The sequence below is a fragment of the Clarias gariepinus genome, chromosome 19, assembly GCF_024256425.1.
Source record: "Clarias gariepinus isolate MV-2021 ecotype Netherlands chromosome 19, CGAR_prim_01v2, whole genome shotgun sequence".
NCBI lineage: Eukaryota > Metazoa > Chordata > Actinopteri > Siluriformes > Clariidae > Clarias > Clarias gariepinus.
The window spans coordinates 18,140,648-18,161,928 of NC_071118.1; the positions used below are offsets into that span (position 1 = coordinate 18,140,648).

Sequence of the window (21,281 nt, forward strand, 5' to 3'; positions counted from 1 at the left end):
TCACTTTGTGCAGGAGCGCTGTCTCCGCGTGCTCTGTTCTGCCATGCGGTGTGCCCGCATGCCAGCATGGCACTGCCCCCGGATCTGCACGTGCACTTTATCCCTTCTGCTTTCTTTCCGTTCTCCCTCCTTTAACCCTTTCCTATCCTATTTTACCTAAAAAAATTACCTTTTTTCCATAAGACCTCGCCTTGTGTCCGTGCTTTATGGTGCCGTCCGTGCAAATAGGGTTGAACCCGTTACAGATACCAAATAAAAATCCCAAGCCAAAACCTTACTTAAATAAAATTAACAAATTTTGTAAGTAAACAACAATAGCCCACGTTTAAAAAACGTTTAGAAATTCTTTTTGAGGCTGCGTTAGGCCGGTGTTATGCGCAGAGCGCCGGGAGAAGCTCAAATCTCCGAAACTACACTTGTGACACAATAACAGTAATATTGCAAACATTTTGCAGGCTGCCGTTTGGAGAAACCAGAAGCTCAAAGCTCAAGGTACTGAAGCTCAAATCTCCGAAACTACACTTGTGACACAATAACAGTAATATTGCAAACATTTTGCAGGCTGCCGTTTGGAGAAACCAGAAAATAAAGAATAAACCAGTTGTTGGGTAAAAAAAAAAAAAAAAACCCAACCAGGTGTTTATTTGTAAATGACTTACTACATCCCATTTGACCCAACATGAGCAACCTAACAATGTGTTTAAAGTACCCGAAATAACCCAGAATTTTAACCCAGCGTAAACCACCCAACGATGGGGTTCTGTGATTACAGAAACAACACAGCATTTTTAGTGCATCTTTTTTGGGTTATTGTAATGTTTTATTCTGAAAGTCTATTTTACGAGTTATTTGTATATTTAAAGTTTGATGTATCTTTGAATGTATTTTTTAAAATAACAATAAACAGATACAAACAGAGATTCTTTGTACAAATAAAATTATCAGCTAGTGAACTTGATCGTCTATCCAAACAACATTTAACAAATGACTCATTATTATACAATAAATATTAATAGCTCTGGTTAAGATTTTTTATTTTAGGTATATTTTGTGGTATAAAGTTCTCAGATGTGGAAATTACAATCACTGTAGTATTTCTTCGATACAAAATATTGTTAAGACTTTTTTTATGATTTAATTATACAGAATTTAAAACTGCGGCGAGTGACTGATTTATTTTGGCTGCTGACATTTTCCCATGGCAGTGAGCGCGAGGGTAATACCCATTCTGGTTGTCTACCTACTGTATATGGGTAGTATGCAGAACATGTGACAGTGACCGTCAGCTGACATACTATACTGTACTGTAGTACCAATCTACCTTTCATGCTAGACCAAGCAAAATATTTAATGCACACAATGAATGCATGTCTAAATGGCCAAAGCATAGGCTAAGGTTAAAACTTAGTTTCTGAGAGAGCAAGGGACCACAACCTGGAGTGCTTCCAGCCACCTATTAGTGGAATCAGGAGGAGACCATTTCCTCATTAACATAATTTCCTATAAAATAAGCGATTGATGGTTGATCAAATCAGACTTCTCCACAACAGAGTTAAAACAGTGTGCTAAAGAAGAATCTGTTTATTGACTGTTGGCAAACTGTGTTCAAATTATGTGCAGCTTAACATCCGAGTCGGAACTAACATTAGTTGCTTCTTTATGTGGCACACTCGGCCTAGACTATATCAACAGTTCACTATTATAAATCACTAGTTCTTTTCAAAATGCAACAGATGGTGCTGTTCATTTTTTAATACACGCTTATGAGTGTGCAGTTGAAATCTACTCAATAAAGGTGATCTTACACCTTTATACCATGCACTTCACGGTAACACGTACAAATTTTAGTTTGTTTCAAAATTCAACAGATGCCATTGTACATAAAAAACGCACTTATGCACGTACACCAATGAAGTCACGGGCACTTCTATTAATGATAGAAATCTGTGTGTGAAATAGGAAAATTTGTATGCCCATTTCAGATAAGGTGATAAACCAGTTTTTCCACCATTCCCTTTGAACCGAGCAGTTTTGGTTTAGAATAGTACTTTACATGGCTGAAAAATCTGTGCAGTCCACTTCGCAGGAACTTATTTGACAATTGGAACACAGCTCAAGTATCATAACAAAGAGTCTGAATCCTTACCTACATGGAATATTGTTTTATATAAATTAACAAAACACCCCAAACCCATTTTACTTTGCCACTGTGAAATATTCATTAATTTTAATATGAGTATGAAATAATGTACGCTTAAAAAGTCCCTCCACAATGGCTGTGTAGAGTGGGTTCTGGGAAAAAATTCATTTAATGAAACACTTGAAAATTTTCACGACCTGATCTCCAGCTTTAAAAACATGCTAGAAAAACAGATTCTTTGATGGTTAACATTTTCACACAAAACACAGTGGGGCAAAAAAGTATTTAGTCAGCCACCAATTGTGCTAATTCTCCCACTTAAAAAGATAAGATAGGCCTGTAGTTTTCATCATAATTTTCTCTCAACTATGAGAGACAAAATATGTAACAAAATTCAGAAAATCACACTGTAGAATTTTTAAAGAGTTCATTTGCAAATTATGGTGGAAAATAAGTATCTGGTCATTTACAAACAAGCATTTCTGGCTCTCGCAGACCTGTAACTTCTTCTTTAAGAGGCTACTCTGTCTTTCACTCGTTACCTGTATTAATGGCATCTGTTATCAGTATTAAAGACACCTGACCACAACCTTCAACAGTCACACTCCAAACTACACTATGACCAAGACCAAAGAGCTGTCAAAGGACACCAGAAAAAAAATTGTAGACCTGCACCAGGCTGGGAAGACTGAATCTGCAATAGGTTAGCAGCTTGGTGTGAAGAAATCAAGCGTGAGAGCAATTATTAGAAAATGGAAGACATACAAGAACAGATCACAAAAAGATCACAAGAACTGTGAGCAAAAATCCCACAACCACACGGGGGGACCTAGTGAAAGACCTGCAGAAAGCTGGGACCAAAGTACTGTAATAAAGGCTACCATCAGTAACACACTGCGCTGCCAGGGACTCAAATCATGCAGTGCCAGACGTGTCCCCCTGCTTTAGCAGTGCATGTCCAGACCTGTCTGAAGTTTGCTATAGAGCATTTGGATGATGCAGAAGAGGATTGGCATAATCTCATATGGTCATATGAGGAAACCAAAATAAAACTTTGTGTTTGGAGCAGAAAGAGTACTGAGTTGCAACCAAAGAACACCATACCTACCACCATGGGGTTGGAAACATCATACTTTGGGGTTCTTTTTCGGCAAAGGGACCAGGACTACTGATCCGTGTAAAGGTAAGAAGGGTCCATGTATCATGAGATTTTGACTGAAGACCCGGGGAATCAAGGAGTGGCTTTGTAAGATCTCAACCCCATAGAAAATCTTTGGAGGGAATTGAAAGTCCGTGTTGCCCAGTGACAGCCCCAAAACATCAAAAGGAATGGGCCAAAATACCAGCAACAGGGTGTAAAAACCTTGTGAAGACTTACAGAAAACATTTGACCTCTGTCATTGCCAACAAAGGGTATATAACAAAGTACTGAGATTAAATTTTGTTATTGACCAAATACTTATTTTCCAACATAATTTGCAAATAAATTTTTTAAAATTTTCGAAACTTGCACAATTGGTGGTTGTACATACAAATGACAAAATGCAAATTCATTGCAGGGCACACACACATACAGACATTCAGGGCACACACATACACACTCTACGGGCAATTTGGGAATGCCAGTTCTAATGCCAGCCTAATCTATTTAATTCAACTAATTTTTTTGTATAGCGCTTTTAACAATTGTCATTGTCGCAAAGCAGCTTTACACAATCAAAAGAAATTATGGAAGTTTGTATGAAATGTGAAAGTGTATAAATCATAATGATAAGATTGTCCCTGATGAGCAAGCCAAGGGCAACAGCGACAGTGGAAAGGAAAAACTCCCTGCAATAGGAAGAAACCTTGAGAGGAACTAGACTAAACAGGGAACTTACCCTCATTGGAACTCGTCCCTCACAGGAAACTCACCTCACAGATCAGTCCCTGCTATCCAGTATAACCTGATAGCAGGGATTGATCTGCAGTTATACTGTGTGTTAGGAGGCTGGATGTTCAATATAACAATTAATGTCTTTAAGTTAAATTGAAATCCAGTTTGTTGATGGAGGCTCAGGGAGACTGTAGGAAATTCCAGTCCTGAACTATCGAGTAACTGCAGTCACACGGCCTCAGAGAACAGCTGTCAGCATTAGGTAAGACCAGGACTGTCTTCATGATAGAGAGAAGAGAAGAGAGCATAAAAGAAGGAGAGATAACAGTTAGGTATGGTTACAGTCACACAATGTATAAGGTGAATGTATATATAGTGCAGAGTGCAAGCAGGGACTCCGGCAGGACTAACTAAGACAGCATAGCTAAAAGGGAGAGCCAGAAGGAAACAAACATGAGGGCTCAATTTATTGTTCACCTTTCCACTAAATGGCAGTAGTGATGGTAATGGTAAGGATTGGCATGTTCAAAAAGAGCGAAGAACAAGCAGCTCAATGCGTGCAGGTTACTTGCAATCTGAGGTTCCACTGATGCTTATGAATTATGTTGCCCAGAGGAATCATGTAAAGAGAAAAAAGCAATGGGCCTAAAACTGAACCCTGTGGAACACCAAACTCCACTTAAGAACATGCAAAATAATCACCATTTAAATCTACCAACCTGTGAAAAAGAATACTATAATCAATGGTGTCAAAAGCTGCACTAAGGTCAAGTAACACAAGCATAGTGACGCAACCCTGATCAGAGGCCAATAGGAGGTCATTTATTACTTTAACTGTGCCGTCTCTGTGCTGTGATGAGGCCTAAATCCTGACTGATACAGTTTGTGAATGTTATTTTTATGTGGATATGAACATAGCTGCTGTGCTACTATCTTTGCCAAAATCTTAGAGATAGAATGGTGTTACGGAATAAAAGACTCCACAAACAGGTGCTTTTATTAACAATGAATGATAACTGTTTGGGATGAGATGTGGATAAGAGAGTAAACCGGAAAGTCTTAGCTGATATGGTGCTGGAGCTGCTGGATGGAGGATCAGGAACAGTGGAACTGGTAAATGGGGCACAGAGCCCAGAGAGACAAGGAGATAAGAGAGGCCAGAGACACGGAGTGGGACATCGCTGGAGCTGGTGGACGGAGGATCAGGAACAGTGAAACTGGTAAACAGGACACAGAGCCTGGAGAGACAAGCAGATGAGGAGATGCAAAGACGAGGAGGCACAGAGATAAGGGATGTTCGCTTGAAAAAGGTAACGCATGGAGTCCTTGTCCATAAGGGAGACCAGACATTGAGTGAAGGGAAGTGAAATGTAATTGTGTCATGTTGGTAATGAGATTCAGGTGTGTGTGCTAAGAATTTGGGAGATTGGGAGCACTGATTGGGGGAGGAGCCTGGCGTGTCCATGACAGAACCCACTCCTCCACGGACCACTCCTGAGGGCCGCAGGAGACGCTGTCAGGGTCTCAGGATCTCCCTCACATTGGAAATCCTTTCCTGTTGAGAAGGTACAGCACCAACCTCTGATTGTAATGCTTGGACTTCTATGAGAAGAGGTTTGTTGGGATCAGGGAGAAAGAGGATTGATGCTGATGTGAATGCTTTCTGGAGGAGAGATATGGCTTTTGTGACCTCAGAAGTCCAGGAAAGGGCTTTGGGTTCACCTTTTAGGAGAATGGTGAGTGGGGATATGAGCGAACTGTACCTCTTTAAAGATCTTTTATAGAAATAGGCAACCCCTAGGAAACATTGAAGCTGTCTCATATCCGATGGAATAGGCCAGGACTAAATAAGTTTTACCTTGATCCCGTGGGAATTGATATTGTAGTCAAAAACTTGTATGGAGGATTGCAGGAAGGAACATTTCTCTGCCTTTAGAAACAGCTAGGGTCTCCGGAGAACCTTATGGACATGGAGGTGATGTTTTGTTTCATTCCGGTATTAGATGAGAATTTCCTTGATGTATACCAGGAATGAGAGCCCATAAAACCCAGTGATGTAGGGGAATACTGGGACTGGGTAACGGTAATTCTTCATTAAGAAAAACTGGCCAATGTGGATGATCACCATCTGAAACTGAACAAGCTGAATGGTGGTTATGCACTTTTTTCACCTGATGTACTTCTACAATACATAGTATTGTGTCCCCTGGTCTATGTAGAGGTAGCTGCGTGGCACACCCTTGGCAAAGAACACCCCCCCAGAAATAGGAGTTGGTGTCCAGAGTAACTGTAAATTGCTGATTACTAGGGCTTTCGAAGTAAGTGGTATTGATGGAAATGACAGGAATACTTTTCATACAATGCTCAACACAATTTATCCCCCCATTTCAGTATCTCTCCACTCTCCAAGAAGATAATTGTTTGATTTTGGGCGAACCACGGGTGTTCAAGAATGAGGTCAGCGGTGGATCGTTCCAAAATCAGAAACTCAATTTTCTCTTAATGGAACCACTCCACTCGCATGTGTAGAGGGGGTGTGGTGTATTGAATCCACCCTCTGCTTGGGGGAACACCAGAGGGTCTCATCAAAGCTGAGAATTTTGTTTCTCATGGTCTGAAAGTCCCACATGTGCCTTTTGAGAAACTCCAGGCGGGCTGCCATGTACCTTTTACTAAGGAGTGGCTTCCGTTGTCACGAACTAACCGGGATGATCGGAAGACTTTAGTAGTAGCGGTTAGCCCTTTGTAGCGTGGATGGTAAACCCAAACGCGGAAGTAAGCGAATAGGCAGAATAGCCACGCGATTTTATCTAAGGACTCTCACACAAGGGGAGCAAGGGACAAACACAAGTTTAACCCGCGTCCTATAAACACACACTCGAATCAGAAAGCAAACCCAAGAAAATGAGTACTCATGATTTGGCGGACAGACAATCTGGACCAACATGGGCGAAACTCATTGAGCGAGTGTGAAGCGCCATCTTGTCTTCTTTTATGCTTCCTGTTTCGCGACGGTACTACTTCCGGGTCCTAGTGCCGGTCGCGGAACGGGTGTGTGTGACAGTACCCCCCTGTCCAGGACCGACTCCCGACGGTCCTGGGGTGGAGGATACCCCACGACGGTAATCCCTGATGAGCTTGGGGTCGAGGATGAACTGGGCCGGAACCCACGATCGCTCCTCTGGACCGTAGCCCTCCCAGTTGACCAGGCCCCTAGGTCGCAAATCGAGGATCTGGCGCACGGTGTAAGCAGGGCCACCGTCAATGATTCGGGGAGGAGGAGCAGGGGGGGAGGGTGGAATCATGGGTAAAGTGGTGAAGGGTTTCAGTTGTGAGGTGTGAAAGACCGGATGGATTCGGAGCGCCGCAGGCAGCTGGAGCCGGTAGTTGACAGGATTAATCCGGAGGGTAATGCGATATGGGCCGATGAATCGGGGTGAAAGTTTCCGTGCCTCTGTATGGAGATGAAGAATTTTTGTCGATAACCATACCTTGTACAAGTCACCTACATTGTACAATCGTCCCGGAGGGTGTCGACGGCGATGTTGAATGGTGCAGCGAGCGTTGGCCTGTTGGATGGCGTGGTTGGCTCGGCACCACAACCGTCGTCACCGGTGGACCAACTGTTGGGCCGACAGTACATCAACCTCCGGTTCCTGGTGTTCGAACATGGAAGGTTGGAAACCATGGCATACCTCGAATGGACTTAGGTTAGTAGCTGACAAGACATGGAGGATGTGCGACAGTTCTGCCCAAATGAGGTAGCGGGCCCAGGAGCGCTGGCGATCGGTGATGAAGCATCTCAGGTAGCGCTCCAGTTGTTGGTTGGTCCGCTCCGTCTGACCGTTAGTCTGAGGATGGTATCCAGAAGATAGACTGCAGGTTGAATCGATCAGAGGGCAGAAGGCCTTCCAGAACCAGGCAGTGAACTAGGGCCCCCTGTCCGAGACGATGTCCTTCGGGAACCCATGCAAACGGACTACATGTTCTAGTATCAGCTTGGCTGTTTTTTTGGCTGATGAGAGTCCGGCGAGAGCCACCAGGTGTACGGCTTTGGAGAATCGATCCATGATTGTCATAACGGGGTTCTGCCCCCTAACGGCAGACCAGTGACGAAATCGATGGCTATGTGTGTCCAGGGGGCGACGTGGGACAGGTAGTGGTTGGAGTTCCTCCGGCGTTGGCTGGTTGTTATCCTTTGCCCTGGCACACACAGGGCACGCCTAGACGAATTCGTCGACATCTCTTCTTATCGATGGCCACCAGAAAGCACGCTGAATGAATTGGAGAGTCCGGTGAGTGCCCGGGGGTCCAGAGAGTGGCGATGAATGGCCCCACTAAAGAACTTCCACTCTCCTGGAGTGTGGCACGTACAGTCGTCCAGGCGGTCTCTTCGGCCTGTGCCTGGCGGACTCTCGTTTCCAAATCCCAGTGGAGCGGAGCGATGATTTTGGATGCTGGGAGGACAGGCACGGGGTCCGCCCGGGGGACGTCTTCCTCGTGTTGTCGGGAGAGGGCGTCCGTCTTGGTGTTCTTGGACCCCGCGCGGTAGGAAAGGTGGAAATTGAATTGTTCAAAGAATAAAGCCCACCGCGCCTGCCTGGGGTTGAGTTGGGCTTCATGTTTCGGATGGTGATAAGGTTCTGGTGATCGGTCCAGACGATGAACGGCTCCCTGGCGCCCTGGAGCCAGTGACGCCATTCCTCCAAAGCCCACTTTATGGCCAGCAGCTCGCGGTCCCCTACCCCGTATCGCTGCTGAGTGGGGTCAAACTTTTTGAAGAAGAAACTACATGGGTGTAGTTTCTGGTCTGGACCTCGCTGCGAGAGAACGGCCCCGGCGCCCACCTCTACAACGAAGGGTTGGCTAGCATCTGGATGGAGGAGAATCGGTGCGGTGGTGAATCGGTGGCAGAGTTCCTGGAAAGCAGAGATGGCGGCGGAGTTGAGGTTGAAGTGATGAGAAGATGGACGGGTCAGGGCAGTTAGGGGTGCTGCAACTGTACTGTAGTCCCGGATAAAGCGACGATAGAAGTTCGCAAACTCGAGAAACCGTTGAAGCTGCTTGAGGGTCTTGGGTAGGGGCCAATGACGCACAGCCTCAAGTTTCTGCGGGTCCATGGCCACACCCTGGAGTGAGATGACGAAACCCAGGAACGTGGTGGAGCGCCTGTGAAAAGCGCACTTCTCCAACTTACAATACAGCTGGTGAGTAAGCAATCTCTTAAGAACCGCCCTGACGTGTTGGATGTGTTCGTCGACTGTGCGTGAGTAGATTAATATGTCATCCAGATAGACGAACACCCAGTGAAATGTTGGAAGGCGGTGGGGGCGTTGCAGAGGCCAAAAGGGATCACCAGGCTCTCGTAGTGTCCATTGGGGGTGATAAAGGCCGTCTTCCACTCATCACCCTCTCTGATGCGCACCAAGTTGTAGGTGCTCCGAAGGTCCAACTTAGTGAAAATGGTGGCACCAGAGAGGGCGTCCGGGGCTGAGTTGGCATAACGATTCTTTATGGTGATGTTGTTGAGCCCCCGATAGTCGACACAGGGGCGAAGTTCCCCGCCTTTTTTCTTCACGAAGAAGAACCGCACGGCAGCAGGCGAGGAGGAGGGTCGGATGGTACCCTGGCGGAGTGCATTGGCTACATACTCCACCATCGCCTGTGTCTCTGTGGAAGATAAGGAGTAAAGATGGCCGCGGGGGGGAACGGCACCCGGCTGAAGGTCCATGGCGAGGTCGTAGGAGCGATGAGGAGGTAGTTGTGTGGCACGCTTCTTGCAGAACAATTTAGCCAGGTCCTGGTAGGCGGTGGGGATGGCGTTGGTGTCGACGTTGGGGACCTCGGACTCCCTAGAACATGTCCCAGCCGATGCCTGTAGGCAGAGTTCGGTGCAGGTCGGCCCCCATTGTAAGATCCGGTTCTGTGTCCAGGAGATGAGGGGGTCGTGTTGTAGTAACCGAGGGTGTCCGAGAGGTGAGGTGAGGGGAGGTGATGAGATGGAGGTGAGGTGAAACTGGACTTGCTCTTGGTGCCGGTCGATGATTAGGGTGATGGGTTGAGTTTGAGTGGTGATAGGACTGGATGAGAGGGGGCGACCATCTACCGAGGTAATCCGAACGGGCTGGGATAACGCCTCGGTCTTTACCCCCAATTCTTTGGCATAGGTAGAGTCAATGAAGTTACCTGCGGCACCAGAATCGAAGAACGCGGTACTTCTGACCCGTTTGTGGCCAAATTGAAGGGTTACCTAAACCGTGAGACGAGGGATGGTGTCGGTGGTCATGGAGGAGAGTTGGAGGAGGCCGGGTGAGTTTTTCTCCCTCCTCACCGGGCCTGAGCGTTTCCCGGATGAAGGGGGCAAATTGCTCGGTGGTGCACCACCGACTCACAATAGGCGCACAGCCCCTCCCGGAAACGCTGCGGCCGCCGCGACGGGAGGCCGGTTAGCCGCGCTAGCAACCGCCTCGCGAAGGGCCGCATTCTCCTGCCGAAGCTCCGCGCAAGGCCGCGATGTCTTGGACGCTTCGGCGCAGAGTAGCGAGGTCTCCGTTTAGCTGATTGATTAGTTTGCCGTGCTGATCTACCACGTTGCCACGTCGTTTTTGGTCACCTCCCTGACTAAGGCCCTTCTCCCCCGATCGCTCAGTTTAGATGGCCCCCAGCTCTAGAAAGAGTCCTGGTGTAGCCACTGGATGGAGGCCACTGTACTCATTGGGACCTTCAAAGCAGCAGAAATTTTTTTGTAACCTTCCCCAGATTTGTGCCTTGAGACAATTCTTTGACTTCATGCCTGGTTTGTGCTCTGACATGAACTGTGGGACCTTATATAGACAGGTGTGTGCCTTTCCAAATCATGTCCAATCAACTTAATTTACTACAGGTGGACTCCAATTAAGCTGCAAAAACATCTCAAAGATGATTAGGGGAAACAGGTTGCGTCTGAGCTCAATTTTGAGCTGCATGGCAAAGGCTGTGAAAACTTATGTAAATAAGCTTTCTCAATTTTTTAATTTGTAATAAATTTGCAAAAATCTTAAGTAAACTTTTTACATGTTGTCATTATGGGGTGTTGTGTGTAGAACTTTGAGTAAAAAATTTATTCAATCCATTTTAGAATAAAGCTGTGACAAAGTGATGCACTGTGAATAATTTCCGGATGAACTGTATGTTTAATGTTCTGTGTTCATGTGTTGGTTTTGTTGCCTGCAGGCCTTAGGACAAGAACATTACAGAAAACCTATGGTAAGTAAACTTGCCATCTATTTGTTACACATTAACATCCGTCTGAGATTATTAGTTGTTGCATGATTGCATGTTTGTTTTCAAACCATAGCTCTTCATGAGATGTACTTTCCTGGTTTATTATTACTGAAAGTGATTGTAGTATATGTGACTAATATTGTAGCTATACGTTGCATTTATGTTGTTGCATTTATAAAGTTTCCAGTGTGTGATCAGTTCGTTCCAGAAGCATGCTTGTATATCAAAGCACTCAAAGTAAAAAAAAAAAAAAAAAATGGTGGGGAGTTTGGAGGGATTATATTGTTAAATTACAAACTGTCATCCAGCTGCATTTTGGCATAGTTTAGACTCCTGGTGTCCAGATGGGTCAAGGTTGTGTGTTGTGATTGTGTGATGATGTCATCTGTTAAGTGTTTGAGAGAGTATGTATACTGTAATGGGTCCAGATTCAAGAAATAAGCAGGCACTCCCATCTTGAAAATACGGGGTTATAAGTGCTATATGCAAATTTTTCAGGCTGTCCATGCTTTCTTTGTTTTGATTGCAATCCAGAATGATGGCTTACTTCTTGACTTCATAATAATTAGTCTCAGGAATCTTGTGCACTGAGCCTGAAAGTACCACATTATTTTACTCTTTGGTATAAAGAAGAGGTGAGTGGTGTTGCAACACAGTGAAACATTTTTGAGAAGACTACTCTCCCCTCTTTGTTGCAAGAAGTGCAGGGATCTTGTTCTTTTTAACTGTGCCAACTATTATGATCTGCTTATTAAGGAGTTACTGGTTGCGGTCATAAGATGTGAAGAAATTTCCACCTGTGACAGATACAAGACTACACTGGCCCAGATGTTTCCCAAGATCTGTAACAGATCTGATAACAAGATTTGGCACAGCCTATTTTTTCACATTGGGCCAAATACTGCACAAATCTGGTATAAATCTGTGCTATAGCTTTTCCCAAGGTCTGTAACAGATCTGAACAAAATTTAGTCCATCTTATTTTCAGACTAAATACAGCACAGATCAGTCCTATCTAGGCCAGAGCTGGGCCAACACAATTTATTAATTTATTATATTTGGCCCAGATCAGATACAGTAGCAAAACTACGTTGCCCTTGATCTTGCCCAGATTTTTCCCAAAATCTCCAGAAAACAGATTTGGCCCAGCTAATATTTGCACAGTTAGCTAAAACTGGCTCAGATATGTTCTGTAGAGCTTACGTTTTGGCCAGAACTGGTCCAGATCAGACACAGAGATCATTATCACATCTGGTCCAAATGTGGTACAGGACATGTATGGTTGCCCAGCTCCAAACTCCTGCTTTTCACCCCTGCTAGACCAAGACAGACGCGGCTTACTTTTTATCATTTTGTAGTTTCTTCATCCAAAGACTTAAAATGCCATGGTTGTTCTTGTAACATGCCCTGTATTTTCTATACCAAGTTTATAAACTAAAAATGATACAGAAAATTCCAGTTCCAGTTCACATATATATATTTTATATATATATATATATATATATAATTTACTTGACAAGTTTATACACAAAGGGTACAAAGGACAAAAAGAGATTTCAAGTGAAGAAAAAGTAACAAAACAACAAGAAATGAATACAGACTGAACTAATCCACTGCCTGGAAAAAATGGTTGCTGTTTTTCGCAAGGGTCAAATTACTAGCCTACCAAGGACAAAACAACTAAGGATATTTTCACGATTAAATCATGATTCTAGGAAAGGTGGCTCAGAGCCCAATGCAGTTGCTCCTGTGCACATTCAGCAAGTGAAAAGCTTCTTGAAAATTGATGGATAACTTGTTTCCAACTTTCAGAAGAGATGCATCTGTCTGTGGGAACTGTCCACACAATCATTTACTAAAACCATTTGCACGTTTTAGGAACTTGGCTGGAAGTTAATGCCACATCCCCCTTATACAGTCCTGATCTGGCTCCAAGCTAATTCCACATGTTTGGGAGTTTGCATTGAAGGAGTTCCGGCGGTCCGGTCATGGGTCTGACATACTGAGATTTTTTTCTACCTTGATGTGTCATAAGAAAACTACTTGTCAGTAAGACTCAGAAAAAAAAGGCATAAAGAAGCATAAATATGTACTTTAGTGCAATGGATGAGTTCAGACTGACCCTGTTCCAGAGCAATGAGTGTGTCTGGTTAAGAAGGAAAGTGCATAAAGCGATGCACCCATCATACATAATGGCCACTGTACAAATCTCTGAAGTAGTCTTATGATCTGGGGGGAAGGTGTGTGTGTGTAAGAAAGATACAGTAGCGTATAAATGTCTATTTGCCGCGGGAGTTTACCTGGTTCTCTCTTGTGAGTGTGTACATCCCTCCACAAGCGTGTGTGAACGCAGCATTGCAACAGCTGGCTGCTCGCATCACAGACATGGAGCAACAACAACCAGACTCTGTTATAATTATACTTGGGAATTTTAACAAAGCAAACCTCAAACGTCAACTGCCTAAATACAAACAGTACATTACATGCCCCACCAAAGACAAAACCACTTTGGATCACTGCTACACCACAATAAAGGATGCATATCGTTCCGTCCCCAGAGCAGCTTTAGGACTTTCTGACCACTGCCTGGTTCATCTTCTCCCGACCTTTAGGCAAAAACAAAAATCTGCTAAGCCTGTAGTAAGGACAGTTAAGAGATGGACCAGTGAAGCAGAGCAGGAATTACAGGCCTGTTTTGACTGCACTGAATGGAGTGTTTTTTAAGCTGGTGCCACCAATCGACGAGCTCACAGATTCTGTAACATTCTACATCAGTTTCTGTGAGGACATGTGCATCTCTACCAGGACTTTTTTAACATATAACAATGACAAACTATGGTTTACAGCAAAACTCAGACAGATTCGTCAGGCCAAACGACCCTGCTTCAGTGTGGAAAGGCCTTAAAACTATCACTAAGTAAAAGACGCCATTCCCCAACTCTGTAGGGAATCAACTACTGATTGATGACCTGAATGAGTTCTATTGTAGATTTTAAACTCCCAGTCTCACACCACACCCCTGTCCTGACCCTCTTTCTACACCACCATTATCACCTCTGACAACCACCCTCTCTTCACCTCCTGCACTCCAGGTCTGAGAAAAGGATGTTCGCCAGATCTTTCTGAAAGAAGAGAGAAGGAAAGCTCCAGGCCCAGACGGTGTGACACCAGCCTGTCTGAAATCCTGTGCTGACCAGCTGGCTCCCATCTTCACACAGATCTTTAACAGATCACTGGAACAATGTGAAGTGCCTTTGTGCTTTAAACATTCCACAATCATCCCCATTTAAAACAAAACAAAAATCACAGGACTTACTGACTACAGACCAGTCGCCCTAACATCTGTGGTCATGAAGTCATTTGAAAGACTGGTGTTGGTCTATCTGAGGCACATCACAGGACCCTTACTGGAGCCCCTGCAGTTTGCTTATAGAGCAAACAGGTCTGTTGATGATGCAGTCAACATGGGACTGCACTTCATCCTTCAACATCTGGACAAACCAGGGACTTATGCAAGGGTCTTGTTTATAGACTTTTCATCAGCTTTTAATACGATCATCCCAGCACTGCTTCAGACCAAACTGAAACAGCTCTCTGTTCCTAGCTCTATGTGTCACTGGATCACCAGCTTTCTGACAGACAGGCACAGCTAGTGAGATTGGGGTAATTCATGTCCAACAGCCACACCACCAATAATGGAGCCCCTCAGGGATGCGTTCTCTCCGCACTGCTCCCTCCACACCAACGATTGCACCTCTACAGACCCCACTGTCAAGCTCCTGAAATTTGCAGATGACACTATAATCATCTGCCTCATTCAGAACGGTGACGAGTCTGCATACAGAAGTCAGGTCGAGCAGCTGGCTGTCTGGTGCAGTCACAACAACCTGGAGTTGAACACGCTCAAAACAGTGGACTTCAGGAGGAACCCACCTGCACTTTCCCCACTCACCATCATGAACAGCACTGTGACAGCAGTGGAGTCATGCCGGTTCCTGGGCACGACCATCTCTCAGGACCCGAAGTGGGACATTCACATTGACTCCATTGTTAAAAAGGCCCACCAGAGGTTGTAATTCCTTCACCAGCTGAAGAAATTCAACCTGCCACAGGAGCTGCTCACACAGTTCTACTCAGCCGTCATTGAATCCGCACTTCAATAACTGTCTGGTTTGGCTCAGCTACATAAGCAGACATCAGGAGACTACAAAGGACGGTTCGGACTGCTGAAAGAATTATTGGCAATTCCCTGCCCACGCTAAAAGAACTGTATACATGCAGAGTGAGGAAAAGGGCTCGGAATATCTTTTTTGACCCCTCACACCCAAGCCTTCTATTTGAACTTTTGCCATCGGGTCAACGCTATAGTATATAGTATACTGTGTAACTGTGTCACCCCTTTAAAAATGTAAGAGGCATGTCATTGCCAAAACATAAAGACTTATGACCTGAACATTAGTTATGGGAAGTTCAGACTCTTTGAGGATCTTTGAGCCTCGTTTTAGCAAAATGTAATTAAAATCTTATGTGGTACTTCCCTAACATCTACTACCTATGCATTGCGTAATACTCAGACGACAATGACTCTGACTGCATAGGTTAAGCTTATTGGGCTCTGACTTGATGAACTAACGACTTGAAAGAAGTGTAGACTGGAAAGGTGAACTAATCAATTCCGTTTCCCGGGTCAGACTGCATTGGTTAAGTGTGGGGCTGTCACGCGATAAACGAACTACGTGAAAAACCCGAAGACTCGAAACAGATGAACTTATCCCTGTACAGAACAGAATCATATTCTGCATGAGCGATTGAAGGAATAATTTCCAGAGGAATGAATGAATCGTTCAAGACTCCAATCCAGATCAGACTCGAATCAGCTTTACATCCAGCAGATCTGCATCACATCCGCTGTGGATCCAGATTGGAGGCTTCTGATGTTCGGTAGTGGCAGGTCATTCTTAAATTGTAGCTATGTGGTCGGTCAATAAAAAAGTAACCAACTAAATTTAACTTTTAGTACTGGAACCAAATAAACACTGTACGGTGTTAATTTAACTTTATGGGGGTTTTATCTTAAGGTCACGAGCAGTTGTCAAAGCATTTCACTGCATATCATACTGTAGCGCAGCCACATAAAAGGGCATTTTAACTATAACAGGGAAATGGATTAAGGAGCTAATGCGGCTCACCTGTGCTCGTAAAATTGCCCGATCTGGTTTTATTTGTCCCCATTGACGGTGTTGGTCACAGGGTAAGCCCTCGCGAGCATGCGCGATCGCAGCGCGAGCGGACCCGGAAGCGGCGTCGGGTCACGTGTGCCGGTATAAAGCCGGAACCGGCAAGTGGCTCAAGACGGAGAGATTTACCCAGCGCGCTGTTTATTCCGAGAGAGAGTTTGTTTGATGGTCCTAAAGGAGTACTTTTCCCCGGTCGGATTATTCCTCATAGACACTCACAATTCACCTCTCGTTCCGTTGCTCGAGCTCCCGGATTTGTCATCAATACCGGTGAGGCCGAGCCAATCTCTCCCGTGCATCATTTCACACACTGCAATATCATTAACTCTGGACAATCATACACGCACTCACACACCCGCATACACCATACACATTGTTTATATTTGTATATATTTTGTATATATTGGTTTTGGTGCACCTTGTTTGTTTGTTTGTTGGTTTGTTTGGTTTAATACACTTTGGTTTGGTTTATATATAGTTATTGTGTCGCGTCTTTACTTGTCCTGTCTTGATTGCGCAATACCGGAAGTGCAGTTTAAAAACCCGTATTTTGATTCTCGACCCCGTAGCAAAGTAACTAGTGGTTTAATTAAATCCAAGTGTTACATAGTGGTGGCCCGTACGTACGGGGAATCGGTATTTTCGGGTATTTTCCGGTTTTGTGTGTCTTGGCAGAACAAAATGGATGCTAACATTGCTAATGCTAATGCTAGTGGTGCCGTGCAGGCCGACCTGGCTGTAGCTAATAATGTGCTGGAGGATGTAGATGATGCATTTGTTACACGCCGTAACCCTACAGCTGAAATAACCTCATTGATTAGTTCACTATATATATCTGACAGACATGATGACGATGATGATGATGATGTTGTGTCTGATATTAATGTTGTGCATACATTGCAAACTGAACTGAATCAATGCAAGGAGGATATGGGGGCGCTTACTGACAAAGTGAACACGTTGGAGCAGGATTTTAGACAATCCGTAAACAGCAGTTTGAACAGGGAAACCAGTTTTCGGGACGCAGTGGACGCTAGCTTAGAAGGGCTGGAGCGCTACTGCCAAGAGGCCCTGGAGAAACTGGAAAGAGCTGTCACTGACTGTTTTCTGCGACGTGACGTACTCTGGGAAAACCAGATGAAAAAACTACGGCTCACAAGTACGCCCACCATCCAAAGGTTAAAGGCCTACACCCCTGCATCTCCGCAATCTCCTGTTCTACATTCTCCCAGCACGGCGATCACAGCATCTACGGCTAAGGTAAAGCACATAAGCAGTCATGAAACATACGACATTCCTCCTTGTGTTCAACCACACGCTTCTGCTCAGCTTACCTCCTCAGTTTCACCCTCTTCTTCTTCCTTTTATGGCCGACCACCCATCCGCCTGGAGTTTCCAGCCTTTGGCGACGCTTCAGAGACAGCGGATGTTCTTAACTTCATTGAACAGTGTGAAAACTATCTGGAGATCAGACCACTGCCCAGCCCAGAACTGCTAGGAACCCTCAGCACGGTGCTACGAGGACCTGCTCTGAGCTGGTGGAAGGCAGAGAAAGGCAAGGTGAAGGACTGGAAGTCTTTTAAACAGGCATTTATGGCGGCTTTCTTACCGGATGACTACCTCACAGAAGTGGAAGAAAACTTAAGGTCTCTGGTACAGCAGCCCAGTCAACGCCTTAGAGACTTCGCCTATGACTACCGCGCCCTCTGTATGAAGTGGAAGCCTGATATCTCCGAGGAAGAACTAGTGGGGCGAATCCTGAACAACATCAACCCAAGAGTGGCAGGATGTCTGAGAGGAACCGTGAACACCGTGGAACAGCTGGTGAAGATAGGTTCTAGGGTGGAAAAAGACTGCAAGAGCTCCAAAGACTATTGGCAAAAGGTGGACTCCCAGCACAACAAGGAAAAGAGTCATAAGAAGGCAGGTGAGCGAGTTCTTTCAAAACACGCAGCGGGACTCTCCATTGCTCAACCTCTGGCAACTCCTTCGCTTCTCCTGGTTCCAGTAACAGTGCAAGGAAGGAAGGTGAATGCTGTGGTCGATACAGGAAGCTCCTACACGTTGATGAGGGAACATCTATGGAGGCAGCTCTGCGAACGGGAAGTCAGGTGTGATGTTCCTTCTCCTCAGAAGTTTGTGATGGCTGATGGGAAAACACACCAGGCGCAAACCCAGAGAAGGCTGAGTTACAACTGGCACACGATCGAATGTGAGCTAGACACTTACGTCATGAGCAACTCTCACCTGGCTTTCCCGCTGATCGTGGGGCTGGACTTCTTAAAAGCCACAGGAGCCACCTTGGACGTCGCACGCGGGGAGTACGGGCTGAAAACAGAGGAGGGAGTCACTTTTCATCCCTTCATAATGTCCCAACCCCACTCGGCACCATCGAAGTCAGCTCCAAGGACACACACACATCTCCTGGCTACAGCTAACCTGTATCTAGCCTTACCTGTGACTCCTGATAATCTCCTATGTGCGGAGGAAAACTTAAAAAGTGTGACATCATGGGACACCGACAACGAAGAGGAGCTGCTGAAACTAATGGCCGCTTGGCCCCGCACCACCTCCAACATCTTGGGCAAAACAGCATTAGAGAGACACAAAATCACTTTATCTGACGACACCCCATTTAGATCCAGAGCGTACCGAGTATCACCCTTAAAGAAAAAGATTATAGAAGATCAAGTCGACCAGATGCTGAAGGACAACATCATCGAACCTTCCTGTTCATCATGGTCGTCACCGGTTGTTTTAGTACCTAAACCCGATGGGACTTACCGTTTCTGTGTAGATTTTAGAAAATTGAACAGCAAAACCAAACCTGATGCATATCCAATGCCTTTAATACACGACATCATTGAATCACTGGATGGCGCCTCCTGGTTCTCAACATTGGATCTGCAATCCGGTTACTGGCAGGTGGAGATGGAGAGAGACAGCTGTGAGAAGACCGCCTTCATCACTACCAAAGGTCTGTTTCAATTCCGGTCCATGCCCTACGGACTCAGAAACGCAGCTGCAACGTTCCAACGACTGATGGAGAAAGTCTTGGCAGATCTAAGAGGAAAGTATTGCTTCGTCTATATAGATGACATCATCATTTACTCACAATCCCTAGAACAACATAGAATGCATCTCAACGCAGTATTTTCCAGACTCACCCAAGCCAATCTCTCCCTCAACATGAAGAAGTGTCATTTCTTCAAAAGGCGGCTGAAGTTCCTTGGTCATGTCATCTCTGAAGAAGGTGTGCAGCTAGACCCGGAGAAAACAAAGGCTGTGGCAGAATATCCTCCTCCTCAAGACTTAAAATCTCTTCAACGTTTTCTGGGTCTCGCGGGCTGGTATCACAAGTTCATTCCCCACTTCGCAGACATAACAGCTCCATTAAATAATTTAAAAAGGAAGGGAGTAAAATGGGAGTGGACCGAAGAATGCCAGAACAGTATGGATGTCATCAAACACGCACTTCAAAACCCACCAGTACTAATACAACCAAACCTAAATCTGCCATTCCAATTGCACACCGACGCCAGCGAAGTGGGCCTGGGAGCCATCCTCACCCAAACTGCAGCAGAAGGAGAAAGAGCAGTAGCTTACGCCTCACGAATGTTGAGAGGAGCTGAGCAGAATTACTCCACGTCAGAAAAGGAGTGTTTGGCCGTGGTCTGGGCTGTAGAAAAATGGAGGCACTATCTAGAAGGTCGTGCTTTCGAGGTCTTTACCGACCATGCCGCCCTGTCATGGGCCTTCAACTGCCCGAAAACCAGCTCTCGTCTCACCCGATGGACGTTACGCCTACAACAGTTCGTTTTTACAGTACATCATAGAAAAGGCTGCTTAAATCTGGGACCAGATGCGCTATCCCGGGCGCCCCCGCCGTTGGAAGTGGGCACCGCTCCATGTCTCGCCATCACAACCTCTAAATGTTCATCCGACTTACCAAACGACCTGTGCGAAATAACTCAAGCCCAACAGGAGGACCCCACCATCACGAAGCTGCTCTCTAATTACCAGCCACGAAGCACAAGGGAGCAGAGGGTCTCGTTCGAACATCACCAAGGGGCGTTATATCGCCGGGTACCGGTAAGACACGGAGAAAAATTTCAACTAGTTGTCCCCCAGTCATTAGTAAAAAACTTTTTACACTACTATCATGACAATCCCTTGGGAGGACACCTGGGGCAACTAAAAACCCTGCTGAGGTTACTAGATGTGGCATGGTGGCCTACGGTGCGGAAAGACGTCTGGCACTATGTGAGAACTTGCAGCGTGTGTCAACAGTATAAAACAGAAAACACTAGACCTAGTGGGCTACTACAGAGCACGGAGGTTCCAGAGCCAGGACACACCTTGGGATTGGACATCATGGGTCCTTTTCCCCGAAGTAAAAGGCAAAATGAATATCTGCTGGTGGTGGTAGATTATTTCACCAAATGGGTGGAGATGTTTCCCCTCAGGGATGTAAAGACGCCAAAACTGGTGAAGGTTCTAAGAGAGGAGATCTTTACTAGATGGGGAGTACCCAAATATCTAGTTTCCGATCGAGGTCCCCAGTTTACGTCTCAGCTACTGGCACACCTCTGCCAAACCTGGGGGAGCGTCCAAAAGCTAACTACGAGCTACCACCCACAAACGAACCTGACGGAACGAGTTAACCGAACTCTGAAGACAATGATCGCTTCATACGTCGGGGACCATCACCAAAACTGGGACCAATGGTTACCAGAGCTCAGATTCGCCATCAATACGGCCCAAC

The 21,281-nt window shown here is 45.5% G+C and overlaps 1 protein-coding gene across 1 annotated transcript in view; it reads left to right on the forward strand.

The window, feature by feature from the left end:
* acsl6 (acyl-CoA synthetase long chain family member 6) overlaps positions 1–21,281 on the forward strand; it is a 122,440-nt gene that overhangs the window by 63,372 nt on the left and 37,787 nt on the right. Inside the window, exon 8 of the mRNA XM_053478271.1 lies at positions 11,229–11,261. Within this exon, the coding sequence (XP_053334246.1) occupies positions 11,229–11,261 (33 nt within the window). The remainder of the gene's footprint in view (positions 1–11,228; positions 11,262–21,281) is intronic.